This window comes from Octopus sinensis, unplaced genomic scaffold (genome assembly GCF_006345805.1).
Source record: "Octopus sinensis unplaced genomic scaffold, ASM634580v1 Contig13104, whole genome shotgun sequence".
NCBI lineage: Eukaryota > Metazoa > Mollusca > Cephalopoda > Octopoda > Octopodidae > Octopus > Octopus sinensis.
Window position 1 is genome coordinate 79836 of NW_021832844.1, and position 16837 is coordinate 96672.

A 16837-nucleotide genomic window follows, 5' to 3' on the forward strand; every position below is an offset into this window, starting at 1 on the left:
GCTGCTGCTGGTATTGCATGTCAGTGCTCGTCTGGTCGATCGTCCGAGCTATCTCCTCCTGCACTGTCCTCGCCCACTCCATCACCGACTCGGCCTTCCCCGTGTTGAACGAACTAAAGTCGTCCCAGTCCTCCGCAGTCACATTTGTCCCCCACTCTCCAATCCACCCGCATGTCCCCGACGTCGCGTCCATTTGTGCTCGGTCAATCCCCAGGGCGTGTTCTTTGTCCACTATGTCCGAGATGACCTGTTCACGACATTCCTTCAACACACCCTCCACTTGGAAGGCCCGATCCGCCTGTTCTTGCAGTTCCCGACGACACCCTTCCAACACCCGTTCTTCCTGCCCTCATTAGGCCAACAACACTTTTTGGAGATGCACAGTCGGCTGGTCGTCCACTGTCTCCCCTCGTCCCTCCCGGAGAGTCACACATCGAACTGCAATCCCGTAAGGACTGTTGGTGGCACACAACTGCTTTTCCGCCAATGCCTTCGCTTCCTGCACTCCCTTTATTTCGTTGTCCAATTGCTTCCTTGTGCTCCTCAGCTTGCTTAACCACTTTTCTATTGCTTCCACACGATTTCTCAGTCCACACTTCGACCCAAACTCGTCCCACTTTGTCTGCACTTGTGTCTCCTTCACCACCTCCTCGCACTGCCCTCTCACGTTCTCCGCCCCTCGACACTCTCGCTCACTCTTCCACTGCACACTCGCGTTGTTGCAGTGCCACTCTTCTATGCTTCCCATCTCCTGGCAACCACTATATTTTTGATTCGACCCTTCTGGCACGCCATCCAATAACTCCTAATTAGTCTGTCAATTAAACATGTCGATTGATCGTCAGGCGCGTTATAGATTGCAAGTGCAGTAAATGCAATGCACATTACTGGCAAACTGACTGTCACTCTCTGGCCGCCCTCTCCATCCTCACTGCCGGCATATTCTTCATGTTGGACAAGTCCAGTCTGGCCACTGGTTGTCCCTTCTTGTCATGTCCCAGGACTCTACTCCAACTTCACCTCCGACCTCCAGTTCGCCTACCAGACTCACTCACGCCCATTTCCTGGATCAACAACCAGTGGAATGCAGTCATCATCTGGCTGGCCTTCTTCCTCATCTACGGCCTCTCCACCACTTTCCGGTGAATCCACGACACCACGGACTTGCATCCCTGTATAAGCATCCCTGCAGAGGAGTGGTTCCCTATGGCGTGTACTCCTCCATTGCAGTCGTGTGTGATCTGTCCGTGGTATATCTCTTCCTCATGCTCTATTTCCGTACCTCCACCACACTCACACTCCTCTCCGCAGTCCTCGCCCACATTGCCTATTTTCACATTGCCTATTTTCCACATGATATGTGGCTCTTCAGGATTCTCGGCCTCAACGGGCTTGCCTTGCTGTCGGTCTGGCTGACTTACCTCGCACTCGGTAGCCATGGTGTATAGAGGAGGCTCCCTCTCGCCCCATTCCGCCGGGGAGGTGTTTGGCAAAATTTATTTGCTTGGATTGTAGTCACTCTCCTGGCCGACCTGTTCTTCATTGAAAAGTACACTCGCCATGCCCTCGTCCACTACATTTCCAGTATGATCTCCGCGTATGGACTCGTTCTCTTCAGACCCCATGTTTAGGGGACTTTTCACTCAGCACTCAACTGGGTATCGCCATCCTCGTGGTCGCCGGCACTGCCTTCGTCGTCAAATTCGCCTTTGCTGTTGTCCCGACATTTCTCATCCCCTCTCCCCACTCCCAATAAACACTTTCTCGACATTTTCTAATTCGTCATACATTTTATAAATGTCAGTAAGACTGCCAATAATGGAAAATTAGCCTACGAGATCTCCGAGGGTCGGACACGACTTAATTGGATAACCTAACTTTTATTTTGTTTAAATTATATTTTTTGTTCATAAAATAGAACAAATAATGACAAGTACAGTTATTTAACCCTTTTCTTGTTGACACATGGCTCCCTGTGCATTTACAAAAATCGAAAAAAAAGTTAACGACTTACTGCGAAAGGGATACAGTGAGGATTCATAATCCATTTATATTAAAAGATATGAACAACATGACATTCGAGTCCAATAAAACTAATTCAAACGCGACTCTTTCCTTTCTAGCAAATTCGCCCAAAAATGGGCCAGCGAATGGACATGTCGAAATTAAGAACAATTGTGCCAATTATGGTCCCTTCTTATAAACCTTCACTTTGTAGACACCCAACTGACCACCCGACTTACTACTAATAATGTATTCAACCAGGATATCAAATGGGTCCCCAAATCCTTTAAGGGACTCGAAGTGGACGCTTCCATAAACTATTCAGGGATATCGGAATCCAGCAAAGCCTTCTCTCTCACAACCAGATATTGCACTCCCTACATCAATTCATCACTGGGACTAATCACTGGAGACATGTCCTCGTTAATGAAGCAGTTCCTCCTCCGTCCTTCATTGGTCCTGGCGTAATGCCTGTCGGGGATATTTTAGGTACAATCAATGGTTGGTCGCCGGGACAATGGGCTATGAAATCAGAACCAATGAAGTCAAGTCATATGGGGTCACTTTGGGGTATTCCAGTGGGTCGTCTGTACTGACGATGAATTAGTTAGTTTGGTGTGTTATCCTTGTAGTAATGATTTTAATCACTTTTGTGCCACTGCCTACCAACGACTGGATAAAAAAACGGAAGTGGGAGTGTCTGCTAATCTGACTAGCAAGTATTTCAGATTTGGGGCTTCTTACGTGCTATCCCCCAACTGGACTGTCAAAGTTGAGTTGATTTAGACATTGCAGGGGTGTGTTGACAATAAGAATGATGTCAGGATGTTGTGGACTCATAGATATTCTGGTTGAGTTGTGCAGTGGTTAGTGTTAGATTCTCTATCCCTCAAGTTTTCGAATATGTTCAATCTTACTGAATCGTCTAATGTCCCAAAATTCGGGTTGGGGGTTGTTTACGATGCTTGATTGGTCTTCTGGCATTTTGTTTTACTAATCTTGTTTAAGTTATACTGGCTTAATTATACTCCGGCCTTAGAGGTGTAGAGTAGACTTATTGATTTTTGTAAGTTTTAACAATTATTGTCAATTAGAATTGAAGGGTCAGTAATTATTTAAGATTCAAAGTAAATAAATTTCTTTAGCGTACACATCGATCGGTCGGGAAATATCAATTCTCAGTATGAAAAGAGCTTTCTGGGAATTTGTGCGTGATGGTACATATCCATTTGTGTGTGCATACATTGCCTGCAGTGAACCTTCTTCTGAATCTACTTTGACTTAGAAACATGTCTCCTGTAGGAGAAATCTTGTCCAGGCAGTAGTTTTCGTAAAGTTGTTAGAAAGATAATTAGTCTGAGGTTTTCCACAGGTTTAGCCGGTTTCGCGGATTTTTTTTCTGGGTATCAGAATTTCTTTCCCTATCGCAACAGACGTGTGCTTTGCAAATATATATCATTGCGTAGTTCATATATACGTAGCGAATATTTCAGGAATCCCTACTGATACAATTAATTTTCTGACTTGTTTTGTTTTTTTAGTTTTTTTCCCAGTGTACTCAAGACTCTTGGATTTCTATAAATTGTGTTATGTGTTTGTCGTCACTTCTAAAATAAAATTCAAAGTGAACGCCATTATTCTCTGATATTTATTTTAGTCAACTAACTGTCTTTTATTCCTTATTGCCAGTCCTTCAGACTGATCTCAGTTTAGTAGCCAAATTATTCTAAAAATTTTCGGCCCAGCGTCTCTATTTTCTTAGCGTACTGTTTAAGTGTCTATTTATGAATCCCACTTACTCTTTTCGTTATTCTATAAAAATATGATTTGCTCTTTTCTTTTAATAGAGATTTATTTGTTGGATGTTTCGTATTTTCAGTTCTGAATCTCAAATGTTGTGTGTTTTTAATATAAGTCAATTTAAAGGGTACATGTATAATAAATTTGTTTGTTTTTTAGAGTTGTTAAATTAGTTTATTGAATTGGCAGTGATTTGTTATAAATAGTACAATATCTTTTTGAGATAATTAATTGTTGTGCAAATTCAAATAATCCAATAAGAAATTACGTGTTTCTGATTCAATATGTCTACCGGCAATATCTGGATTAAATAAATGCATGACAAAAAACGGAATTTTTAAGAATATTATATATATGGCCTATTCTGATGCTGAAAAACGTTTTTAGTTTGTGATAATTTAGTCCTTGGATCCGAATTTTTAGCAATTTTCTCCAAATACGAACAAGAATGGCAACAAACAGACGATTTCCAAACTGGATTAAAACTGTTATTTGAAGTTTTCATCAGACTCAAAGATACTTTCGCTTTCAAGTCCCTTCAGGAAATAATTAAATACGAATTAAACATATGCTGTCCTATACAGACCACATCCGACGGTCGATGGCAGGTAAAAGCTAAAATCAACATGGACAGATTAGGAGCAAAAAGAATCCCGTTCCGGTAATTATTTGCAAAATGGTTCGATGGTGTGATTTAAGTTCAATAAACGAACTAAAGCAGGTGTCCATATGTCAGTACCCTTATCGGCGAAATGAAAGTGTCGTCTGCCTCAATCCCTTCCACTACGAAAGACTCTGGCATTCCAGCAGTAACTTCAAGTTGACTATTTTAGGATTCCCAGTGACTATGAGACGAGTTCTAAACGACTGTCCAGTGGTCGGAAATCCGGTTGATAGAGGAGACATCACCAGAGTGTGGTTCACTTTATACCACGGTATGGAAAAAAATATAAGCAGTCGTGTTTTTGAGGCACGGAACAGTCTGGTTTGTATAAATGCCAATCCAGCCAATGTCTACGATTCTACAAACTGCTATTCTCTTTACTATGAACAATTTGTGGTAATAAAACGGAAAATTAAAGATAAATTTGCACGTCTAAATAAAGGTCCTGTTTTTTATTGATTTGAAGGAATTTTTATAATCAATGCCACCAACGGGGTGTTCATCCAGTCTAACATTCCTGAACTAATCTTTTTCCATTCACCCTTCATCAACGCTCTCAATAACTTTCACCCAGACACAATTCTCCGAATACGAGAATTCGGAACTGAAATGATTTTTAATTTTGAAGTTATTTATTTTTGTTCAAATTAGGAATTTGAAGCATTGGTCACTAATTTGTACAACAAGGGCTTATATCCCGAGTTAATTTCACTGGAGCATTATTCAAAAATCATCGTCTCTTTTTTTGATTCTTGGGGACTCCACGGCAGTCGAGAACACTACGATGAACTTGATTTTTATGTTGAAATTACACTCAATGAAGTGCTCGCTGATGTGGAAGACGTGGTCAGGTTTATTCCTGATACAAAAATGCAATATTATGATGATCATTTTCATTAGTATTTACATGTTGTTGTTACATGTTGTTTTTCTCTTTGAATGTGTTTTTTTGCTGATTTTTTAACGAATTGGACTGGATTCGAAAATAAACTTAGCTGGCTGACCTGGACATACAAGCAGCATGTGGACATACTGCAGGACGACCCCGGTATTGGAGCATCCATGGACCAATTTTTGAAATGAGCAATTTTCATTTTCAGACTAAATATTTCACGACCCGTTTAAGGCAATTTCAATATTTAAAATATTCAAATTTAAAAATGAATTATCACAAATCTTTTAATGAACCAACTTCAGCGCATTTGGATCAATTAATCATCCAATGATATGCTGGTAGAGTAATGAGATGACTTTGTCTTTCAAAACTTAAGAAACGGATCAATATTTATTTAAACTTAAAACTAGCTCACAACAAAATCATTGGTTTCATATTTTGATTCGTATTCCAAAAGTAAACATATGTAGGAAACAATTATACTTCAATTATTCATCTGCCTCTAATCAGTTCTCTGTAGAATCGCCTTCTGTTAAGTTGGTATTGGCCGTTCTGAAAATCCTTTTTGCTTTAGCTTATAGTGAGTCTGTCTCAGCTGATCTGGAAGCTAACAGGTTAATAATCATCGAAATTATGTTGCCAATGAAAAATTGTCTTATTAATTTGTAACAAAAATTAACCCATTAATTAAAATTATTGACTTCTTGTAGCTTTTATCGTTTTTCTCTTTGTCTAAATATGATGATGACTTTTTAAAGCCAGAGCAGCTTCTAAAATTTCAGAGGTCAAAAAACATCCAAATCGTCAAAATTTCCCAAATTTGATGCTAAACTTGTTGAATTTACGGATTTTATGGAATCAAAAAGTATTTTATTTTCTTAATACTAGATTATATTTTAAATGCTGCGATAATATCAAAAAAGTACAAAGTATTAAGAAAATTGCTATTTTAAGAATTCTAAAGGATTTCTTGAAGCTTCAAAAAGAGACATGAATGGGAAACACGTCATCACTCTATCGGACGATTATTTATTCTACAAAATGAGTGGATGAATTAATCATCTGCGGAGATGTCGATAATAACTGTTCAAAACAGACAGTTAGGAGAAACAACGATGAATATTACAGAGTGATCCTTTCTCACCTCAGATCTGGGTTCCATTAATTGACCCACAAAGTCGGATGCTAAGTTTCCAAAAGACAGTTGACCACCTTGCCACAAGATGTAAAAGAATGCTCGGATGACATAATTACTAGAATCTGCACTTTTGCAGGAATTTATTATAAACCATGTAGTTTTTAGATTTTTTGTACCCGCCATGTATTAACAAATTAATTAATAATGAATCAGAATCCTACACAATTGCGACCTGTCGGAGATGGAAGGGCAGTAGGGACATTTGACACTGCATATGAGCAGAAGACACACAAACAGGTTCCTCGGGGTGATGATGGACCGTATGGCGTCCAGAGACAACAAATGGCCACAGCGCAGTGCCGTGGGGGGATTGCCGAGTGTGCAAGTCTTTTTCAGCACCGGACAGATGTATATTGAGTGGGTCTGGAACTTGGGGTGCAATTTGAGGTCGATCTACAACTCAGTGAGTAGGCAAACGGGCAAGACAGGTTTTTTGTATTTCTTTTTTCTCGTAGATTCATAATTCCGTGTAAAGTTGACAAGTGGCTGAATTGCACGGATCCCGACTTGGAGACTACATTCTCACCATATTCTACATAGGGAGAAGAGCAGACTCGTGCATTCCCTGCAGAACCACGTTGGCCGATCGACAGAATTCGACCTTCATATCCAACCAAATTTCATCCAACAGTTTCTCAGTGCACGAAAAGTCCCCCAAGATGACGAAAGCAACCAACTTGTTGATGTGGTCAATCAGATCTACGTCTCGCAAAAAATTAACCTTCACAGTCGGCGTTTTCGAGAAACACAATTCTAGAAAAACTGAAGAACTCGAAGATTTGATTTCTGACGAGGAACTCGGAGCACTTCAACTTTATAAGGAGAGAGAAAAGTTTGGATTTAGTTTCTTTGAGAGTGTCCAAGTTTTTGTTCATCCAACTGACATTAACACTCTCCGTACTTTATCAGACAAGTCAAGTTACGGTTCCTGATGTCCTCAATTATTATGTTTATTTCTCTCTGGATTCCTACTAGTCGCTGGTCTACCCTCAGTTTGAGTTCCTTTAATGTTAATGTCATCAGGCCACTACTTTCGACAGTATATTGGCTAGTCCTATCTTGCCGGATATTAAGATGTGGTTGATCAGGACTTTGTGGAGCATCACCTTCGAGTAATAGTGCTCAAATTCTCCTAAAACAATCTTGTGAATATCAGTGGCGAAATACTTTCACGTTAATATCATTCATACTTTTTTACTATTTTTTGATGATTTGTTTATTATATTATAGGCTTCCTGGTGTCTACCCTTGCTTACATTCACGAAATCAGCGACGTTCCCCACTGCATTTTTGATGTCAGTAAACGTATCTTGGTCCATTGTTGTAACTCCTATTTCCACTTCTGACATCAATGTTTTTGTGCTACTTTTTTTTAAATCTTGAATGACGCGACTAAGCTGCTGGTTCAAGTCCCGGTACTGTGGCATTAGAGATTGAATAAAATCAAGTTTTTCCTTTGCAATGACAATGCTCTTGATCAGTTCATTAATTTCGGAGCTCATTCTCGGATTGTGTAATTAATTACATTATTATATTTATTTAAAACTACTCTCTTTCTATAACAAAAATTAAAAAAATATAGCTAAAAATATAGTCACATTCCCTGATTACAACCACTGTTAAAAGTGTTGGAAAAATTTTTTCTAATTTATGATCATTAAATCTTTACATTCTAGCAAGCAAACAGAGGTTTTCAGAAACGTTTTAGTAGATTAAAATCCCCCACCATTTTACTCCATGGCATATTTAACAGCAAATAAAGTAAGTGGTCAGTAATTAATAACTGTTCACTGCTTTTTCGTAATAGTCGTCAGAAAGAGGACGGAAGAGAAGACATACAAATACGCAGCCACAAAATTCCTGAAATGAGTAACAAAGACCACCATTTAAGATTTCTCTCTTCAAAGCGATAGATTGGGTCGACTCCTCAGACCTCAGTGTAACGGCCGAGGGTAATACACATTCAGGGACAGCCAGTCGAATATGAGGATTTTGGCCAAAAATAGTTGTAAAAACAATTTTAGGCTACTGGGTCGGAGCCTCGGTAGCTGGCAACTCTATCGATGTGGCCCTACGCAAAAAAGAACTTTTTCTCGAGGAAGCTTTTGATCGTATCAGACAGCTGGACTCGCACACAGCATTATTCCTCTTACGGAATTGCTTTTCGATCCAAAAGCTCTCCTATTTGCTTCATTCTTCTCCGTGTTTTGTTTTTCCAGAGAGGCTTTCAGCCATTGACCTCCTTATCCGCACTTGCACTCAGAGCATATGCAATTCCCCCTTCGACGACATGGGTTGGAGACAGGCAACCCTCCCGTTATCTTTGAAGGGCTCGGCATCCGCTCATGTTCCGACCTATCGTTACCTGCTTTCCTTTCTTCCGTCTCCGCGAGCCACACACTTGTTATGGAAATTCTACGCTCCTTTTCTGAATTTTCCTTAGACATAAATGTGGCTCATTTCAGCGAAGTCAGGAGGGAACAAAGTCTTGACTTTCCGGAAAATCAGATGTCTCAACGAGCCTGGGATCGAATTAGATGCAAGCAAACTTCCAATCTGCTGCTCGACTCGTCCAACCAGCACCGTCGCGCTTGCCTTCTGTCGGCAGCATCCCCGGCTAGCGGAGCTTGGCTTTGTGCATTCCCGAACGCCCCATCTGGTAATCTCCTTGACGATGAAGCGGTAAGGATCGGAGTCTCTCTGCGACTCGGACTAAGGCAATGTGTCCCGCACACGTGCCGCTGTGGCTGCACTGTTGACCCTTTTGGTCTGCACCCTTTATCGTGCAAGAGGAGTGCCGGACGTTTCCCGAGGCACTCTGCTATGGATGACATCATACGGAGGGCCCTCGACTCGGCGGGATTTCCTTCGGTCACAAACCACCGGGTCTTTACCGCGGCGACGGGAAACGTCCTGACGGGATGACCCTTTTCCCCTTTGAAGGCGGAAAAGGCCTCGTATGGGATGTAACCTGCTGGGACACCTTTTCTGCTTCTCACTTAACTTCGTGTGCTCTGGAGGCTAAATCTGCAGCTAAGAAGGCTGAAGATTTAAAGCTATCAAAATATTCTACCCTCTCGGAGGAGTTTTCCGTGGTGCCGATCGCGGCGGAGACGTCGGGTGCTCTCGGTCCAAAAACTGAAAAGTTCCTTCGCAAGCTCGGAGCCAAAATCTCAATGCGCACCCATGATCTTCGGGAGGCGACTGGCTAATGCAACGGTTCTCGATCGCCATTATCCGGGGAAACAGTTTGGCAATCCGCCAGGCTACATACATAAACATAATACTATCATAAACATATATATCTGTATCTGTATATATCTGTATATACATATCTGTATCTATCATAAACATAATACTGACAAGAATTATTAATTGTTTTCTAAAAAAAAATTTTAGGTTTTCTTTATGTCATTAATGTTAAATCCATATCAGGAAACATATTTATTGAACTTTCTGGAGAGCGTAAATAATAGGGAATTTCGGTGCAAAACTAAATGTTTTTTTATTAAAATAAAATTTTGCTCATTTGTACATTCAGTTTGGTTAACACTAAAAATATTTTTTGTATACTCCAATAAACCATAACAGACCAATTTAGTCTTTAATTGACCGCTGATAATTGTATTTAACATGATTATGAATATTTTCTAGGATTGATTCATAGTATCGTTATTCAGTAAATATTTCACTCCAGTATTCAATGCAAATTTTTATTTAAATAAATTGAAAAAGTGACTATGCTGCAAATTTTTGAACTCGATCTATTTGATTTAAATGTAACAGTTGATTGAACTGAGACAGAAATTGAAGCTCCCGGTGACCTTAGTACAAAAAATGTGAGTTATTGCTGTGAAACTACGAACATGGACGGAGCTGCTTTTGAAGACCTAGACAGTTTTTTCGTTTTCACTTGGAAAGAATCAAATCATTACGCAGACAGAGGTACTACTAATCGCATGGTCGCTTTTTATGTTCACTGTCAAATAGTCCCTTATGTTGCATACTGAGGTTGGAAGCGGACATTAGCTCTGACCATGTGCCGCTAACTATGTGGATAAAGATAGCTATGAGTATTAAGGAGGACTTGTTCATTGGTTACAACGTCGTAGATATGAAATGAAGTTTATTTGAAATGAAGTTTATTTGAATCATTTATGCGGAAGTCTATTTGAACTGTCGTGCTCAAGTCTCTGAGGTGCAGAGAGGATGTCGGGTTGAGCCAATTAAATGCCGCCTGAAAGTTGAGATTGACAAGATCAAATATCGTTCAGAAAAAACCTTTCCGAACGGAAATTGTCTGAAGATTATTCTGCTACTTGTGCCCATTTGAAAATCGGACGAAGCTGCCCGATTCTGAATCTATCCAGCGTCAGTTAGACGAAATCCTTTGCCAGTCTTAGTTTCTGTCTCTAATCAACACCGACTCGCTTTCCTCCATCTAGGTTGCTGTCAAGGCAGTGGTGTTTGGTTGAAGGCTTTCCCTCTTCCCTTCATCGGGAATCAAGTAGACAATGAATTTTTGAGCATCGTAATTTCTCTTCTGTTCGAACTGAAGATCTGCTAGCCACAAAAATCAGCTGTGGGGAACTGTTGACAAATACGGTTTACATCCTCTTGGTTGCCGTCGGAGTGCTGGTCGTGACCCTCGTCACGGCAAACTCAACGTTATCATAAGAAAGCCCTCCCTTCCGTGGGTGTACCGTCAATCTTCGAGCCGGTTGACCTTGGATAGAGGAGACGGCAAACGTCCGGACAGAACGTCCACCTTCCCTTTGGCCGACAGATTTCAAGGATAAGACACGATTTTAGAGTCATCTTGGAACGTCTGTCGATCGCTGTAATCCGTGAGAATGGTTTTGCTATTCGTGAGGCTGGTCGAGGGTCTCTTTTAACTTGTTTAACTTTTTCGTTTTATTTAGGAACTTTAACGGGTTGTTTGTTTTTAAAATAAATAATCTTAAATGAGAAAAGGGTAAATATTAATAAAATCTTTTACTTATTTTATAATATTAATAAAACTACATTTTTATACGTAGATATTGGCAAGTTTATTTATATAAAATTAATTAATTATTGAATTATTCTTTTTAAACAAGTCTATTTATGGCAACAGCTGGTAGTTAATGTCCCAAATTAATAAGTATATGTCAGTTTATTAATCTTTAAAATTTAAAAATATACATTGATATTCGTCATCGAATACAATACACATAAATTATTATTTTCACATATAAGGTTGCCAAAATAATTTTATTTCAGGCTTTAAACATTTAAATATTATTGACATTAAATTAATTTAATTATATTTTTGCAATAAATTAATTTTTAAAAAATTATTTTATTCATTTAATTAATTGTAATGACTACTGAAAAAAATAACTATTGGACTGCCAAACATAAACTTCTAAACATCTTCAAAACAAAACGAGACAAATCTACGCCAGTGTTAGATTATTCAGGTGACCATTCTCTAAAAGTAACAGGAATGTACAATTAATTGTTTAGATACTAAATCGAGTCGGAAACAACTGCAATGAACTAATTAAAGTTGTGAATAAATACAGAAAAATGCTACAAAGTTTTATTTTAGCAAAATTCTTAAGACGTCTCCGAGGCTGAAAACAATTTTGCAGATTTCCTTGCTACGAACAATGTTCATAACGTGGAAGGCGTTCAGGGAAAATTGATAAACGTCGGAGATATATTTCGTCATGTTTCGATAAAACGGTTGCTAAAATCCTGAAACTAAACTTTCTTAGGCTTGGAGTCCAAGTTCCATTGACTCGATTTGAAGAAGAGCTTAAGGAATTTAAAAATCATGCTTTCAAAGACGTCATCGCTACTTGCAAAAAATACGAATCAATGAAGAATCAATACCATAGATATATTATATGGATGTCTGAGGCCTCGTCTAAACTCGATCCTGACAACGAGGACAAACTACAATACTATCGAAAAGTCCAATACCAACATATTACTTTAATTAGATTCAAAAAAATGTCCGCTTATGTAAGCAGGACTATGATCTTTCGAGGGTGGCCATGCAACAGAAGATCGGACTGCTTTTAAGTAGTCGTCTATGTTTCCTATCTCCGCACGTGACATTATATAACGAATCCATTTTAATTGCTTTTGGAAAAATCCGGGACTTGTTGTCAGAGCTTCTATTTGTTCTGAACAGAAGTGAAACTACCTCGACTTTTTACAAAGTATTCATTTTTTTAAATGAATAGGAAATGTTTCAAAGCTGCCCCAACTCAAATCCAGCTCTAGATGATATGAGAGCGTATATTAATTTGTTTCCATTAATTTTACAGGGATAAGGAACAAATATATTCTTATGGTTTTTTAATTTTATGTCAATTTAGCCGACGAGGATAGGAATTCAGACGACGTTGAACTGCTGAAACTCAAAAACTCAGAGGAGGAAGAGGGAGGTTACAGAAATGTTATTAAAAATAAGATGAAAAAATATTTGATATTGAAAATATTGAATCGGGTGATTCTCACACAAATGAAAATATAGATGAGTTGATTTTGGTTTTAAGACGGTATAGTAATACTGAGAATGTATCGTTTCTTCTAAACTTTGGATCCGATATTTTTGATTCCAATTCTAATACCAAAAATGTAATTTCACATTTTACAAAAATAGACTCTCAGCACCGAATGGCTCAATTTTCTTGCGGAATGTGAAATCAATATCAACGATGATCTTGACCAGGGGTCACCAAACTTTTTGCACTCGCGGGCCGGATTGACCCCAACACAATGAACGCGGGCCGGAACACGTGCATAGCACGGAGCAAAATATCAATCTCACTTCGGAGTTTATAAAATCTATTTAATACATTACCACAGCTAAGCCATCTAACTGCAGTGTAATATGGTAAGTCAAAATATTCAGATCCAAAATCGTCAAGTAAAACTTTAAACTGACGGTGATTAAGTGAGCTCCCTCGAACAAAGTTTATTATGCGAATAACTGGATTCAACACACATGAAATATTAAGAGCCTTCGCACATAGTGCGTGCTGATGAAGGATGCAATGAATGAACAAAGTGTTTGAAATATGTAATTCCTCCAATTTATTAGTTATTTGCCCAACTAGACCCTTTTTAGAACCAGCCATATTCTTTGCCCCGTTAATCGTAACACAACTCAGTTTCTCCCATTCAAGGTTATAGTCACTTATAGTTTGTTCCAATTCATCAAAAATATCTTTTCCAGTGGTTGTTCCATGAATAGAACAAACAGATGCCAGTTCTTCAGTTATGGAAATATTCTCATCAACTCCACAAATAAAAATAAGAAGTTGCGATGTTCCCGAAATGTCAACTGACTCATCCAATGCAAGAGAATACCACAACATATTACTTGTCTTTTCACAAATTTGTAAATATATATTTTTTCCAAGCTCTTCAGTTCTCCGTGATACAGAACTCGCCGACAAACTTATTCCATCAAATAAGGAAGAATTTAGTGGGCACAAACAATTAACTGCTTCAATAATGCAATTTTTGATATACATCCCATCACTAAAGGGTTTCCCGTGTTGTGAAATAATTTTCGTTATCTCGTATCCAGCTCTTGTTACATTTTCATTATTTTCAAAATTTTTTTTATAAGGCCTTGTTGAATTTGTAAAGTGCGTTTCAGTGATTCAACTTTATCCTCACGTAGCTTTCCAGTGTACTTGGAATATATCGGAGCATGATTCGTTTCATAATGACGTCGAATGTTATACTCCTTCATAACAGAGAGATGTTCGTGGCATATTAAACAATAAGCTTTCTGCTTTAATTCATCTTTCGCAAAAAAATACTTCAATTCCCATAATTTATTGAATACACGGCATTCGCGGTCAACCTTTCTTTTCATATTAGACGCAACAAAGAAAAATTTAACGTTAATGCTGATAAGTTTTTTTCAAATTAAATCTTGCAAAATAGTTTAATTTTTTAATTAAAGTTTTTATTTAAGTTAATTATAAGGTATTAATTGAATATCTCGAAATAGTGCGCGGGCCGGATAAAATGTTGTCGCGGGCCGGATCCGGCCCGCGGGCCGTAGTTTGGTGACGTCTGATCTTGACTGTAAATAATTTATTTGTTCATTGATATTCAACTCAATTATAATCCCCGCAAGCGCGCAACATAGCCTGGCAAACAGCCGTCCTGGACAATAAAGTCTCCGACAGATTATCCACACATGTCACGTCCCAAACGAGAGATCTACCTCCCCTGAATGGGAATGTAGTCATCCCGTCTGGACGTTTTCCATCACCCTGAAAGAGACCAACCGGTTCCAGGATAGACGGGAATCCCGCGTAATCAAAAACCCTCTTAATCACTTTATTGAGTAGACCAGGGGTCACCAAACTTTTTGCACTCGCGGGCCGGATTGACCCCAACACAATGAACGCGGGCCGGAACACGTGCATAGCACGGAGCAAAATCAATCTCACTTCGGAGTTTATAAAATCTATTTAATACATTACCACAGCTAAGCCATCTAACTGCAGTGTAATATGGTAAGTCAAAATATTCAGATCCAAAATCGTCAAGTAAAACTTTAAACTGACGGTGATTAAGTGAGCTCCCTCGAACAAAGTTTATTATGCGAATAACTGGATTCAACACACATGAAATATTAAGAGCCTTCGCACATAGTGCGTGCTGATGAAGGATGCAATGAATGAACAAAGTGTTTGAAATATGTAATTCCTCCAATTTATTAGTTATTTGCCCAACTAGACCCTTTTTAGAACCAGCCATATTCTTTGCCCCGTTAATCGTAACACAACTCAGTTTCTCCCATTCAAGGTTATAGTCACTTATAGTTTGTTCCAATTCATCAAAAATATCTTTTCCAGTGGTTGTTCCATGAATAGAACAAACAGATGCCAGTTCTTCAGTTATGGAAATATTCTCATCAACTCCACAAATAAAAATAAGAAGTTGCGATGTTCCCGAAATGTCAACTGACTCATCCAATGCAAGAGAATACCACAACATATTACTTGTCTTTTCACAAATTTGTAAATATATATTTTTTCCAAGCTCTTCAGTTCTCCGTGATACAGAACTCGCCGACAAACTTATTCCATCAAATAAGGAAGAATTTAGTGGGCACAAACAATTAACTGCTTCAATAATGCAATTTTTGATATACATCCCATCACTAAAGGGTTTCCCGTGTTGTGAAATAATTTTCGTTATCTCGTATCCAGCTCTTGTTACATTTTCATTATTTTCAAAATTTTTTTTATAAGGCCTTGTTGAATTTGTAAAGTGCGTTTCAGTGATTCAACTTTATCCTCACGTAGCTTTCCAGTGTACTTGGAATATATCGGAGCATGATTCGTTTCATAATGACGTCGAATGTTATACTCCTTCATAACAGAGAGATGTTCGTGGCATATTAAACAATAAGCTTTCTGCTTTAATTCATCTTTCGCAAAAAAATACTTCAATTCCCATAATTTATTGAATACACGGCATTCGCGGTCAACCTTTCTTTTCATATTAGACGCAACAAAGAAAAATTTAACGTTAATGCTGATAAGTTTTTTTTCAAATTAAATCTTGCAAAATAGTTTAATTTTTTAATTAAAGTTTTTATTTAAGTTAATTATTAAGGTATTAATTGAATATCTCGAAATAGTGCGCGGGCCGGATAAAATGTTGTCGCGGGCCGGATCCGGCCCGCGGGCCGTAGTTTGGTGACGTCTGGAGTAGACCATAACGCGAAAATCGGACAGCATTCCTCTTACAAGACAAGACGTGTAAACCGTTTAAAGGGATCATGAAACCACATCGGCAACGGTGCGGTTGGCATATATCAAGTCCAAGTCGAATACACGCTCCGATGCGAACAGCCTCGTCCTCCAAAAGTAGACCGTTGAAGCCAATGAGAGACCGTTTAGCCAATCCCCCAAGTGGGGCTGGCAGGCGGGATTCAAGGAAGCTAGCTGCATCGATCGCCTTGCGAGCGAAGGCTCTCCAACACGTGTGAACATCTGATGACATCACAACTCTTCTGCATCGAAGGATTCTCTGGAAGGTCAAGTTCGAGCGATCTCCAGGCGTGAAGAGCAAGGTATTCCGTAAGCTCGCAAAGTTCAGGTAAGTTTATAAAAACAGAGCGAACGAAATTTCTAGAAGCGGACAACGACGAGAAATAGCAAGGCAAGATCTGCACAAGAACGAGCCCCAATACCACAAAAGCGGAGTGTAAGCGCAACACAAGAATTTCCCATCTTAGTAAACA

General features: G+C 39.0%; 2 protein-coding genes across 2 annotated transcripts; both read right to left on the reverse strand.

Moving 5' to 3' along the window:
- Positions 1-13268: 13268 nt before the first annotated feature.
- On the reverse strand, positions 13269-14096 carry LOC115229576 (general transcription factor II-I repeat domain-containing protein 2-like). Its single transcript, XM_029799905.1, has one exon. It carries the CDS (start codon positions 14094-14096, stop codon positions 13269-13271), a length of 828 nt encoding a protein of 275 aa, XP_029655765.1.
- Positions 14097-14919: 823 nt separating this feature from the next.
- LOC115229577 (general transcription factor II-I repeat domain-containing protein 2-like) lies at positions 14920-15741 on the reverse strand. Its single transcript, XM_029799906.1, has one exon. The coding sequence runs from the start codon at positions 15739-15741 to the stop codon at positions 14920-14922; it is 822 nt and encodes a 273-aa protein (XP_029655766.1).
- Between the last annotated feature and the right edge of the window lie 1096 nt (positions 15742-16837).

Bases quoted from the DNA above. Each gene is read 5' to 3' on its own strand.
- LOC115229576 (XM_029799905.1), bottom strand. From the start codon at position 14,096: ATGTATATCAAAAATTGCATTATTGAAGCAGTTAATTGTTTGTGCCCA.
- LOC115229577 (XM_029799906.1), bottom strand. From the start codon at position 15,741: ATGTATATCAAAAATTGCATTATTGAAGCAGTTAATTGTTTGTGCCCA.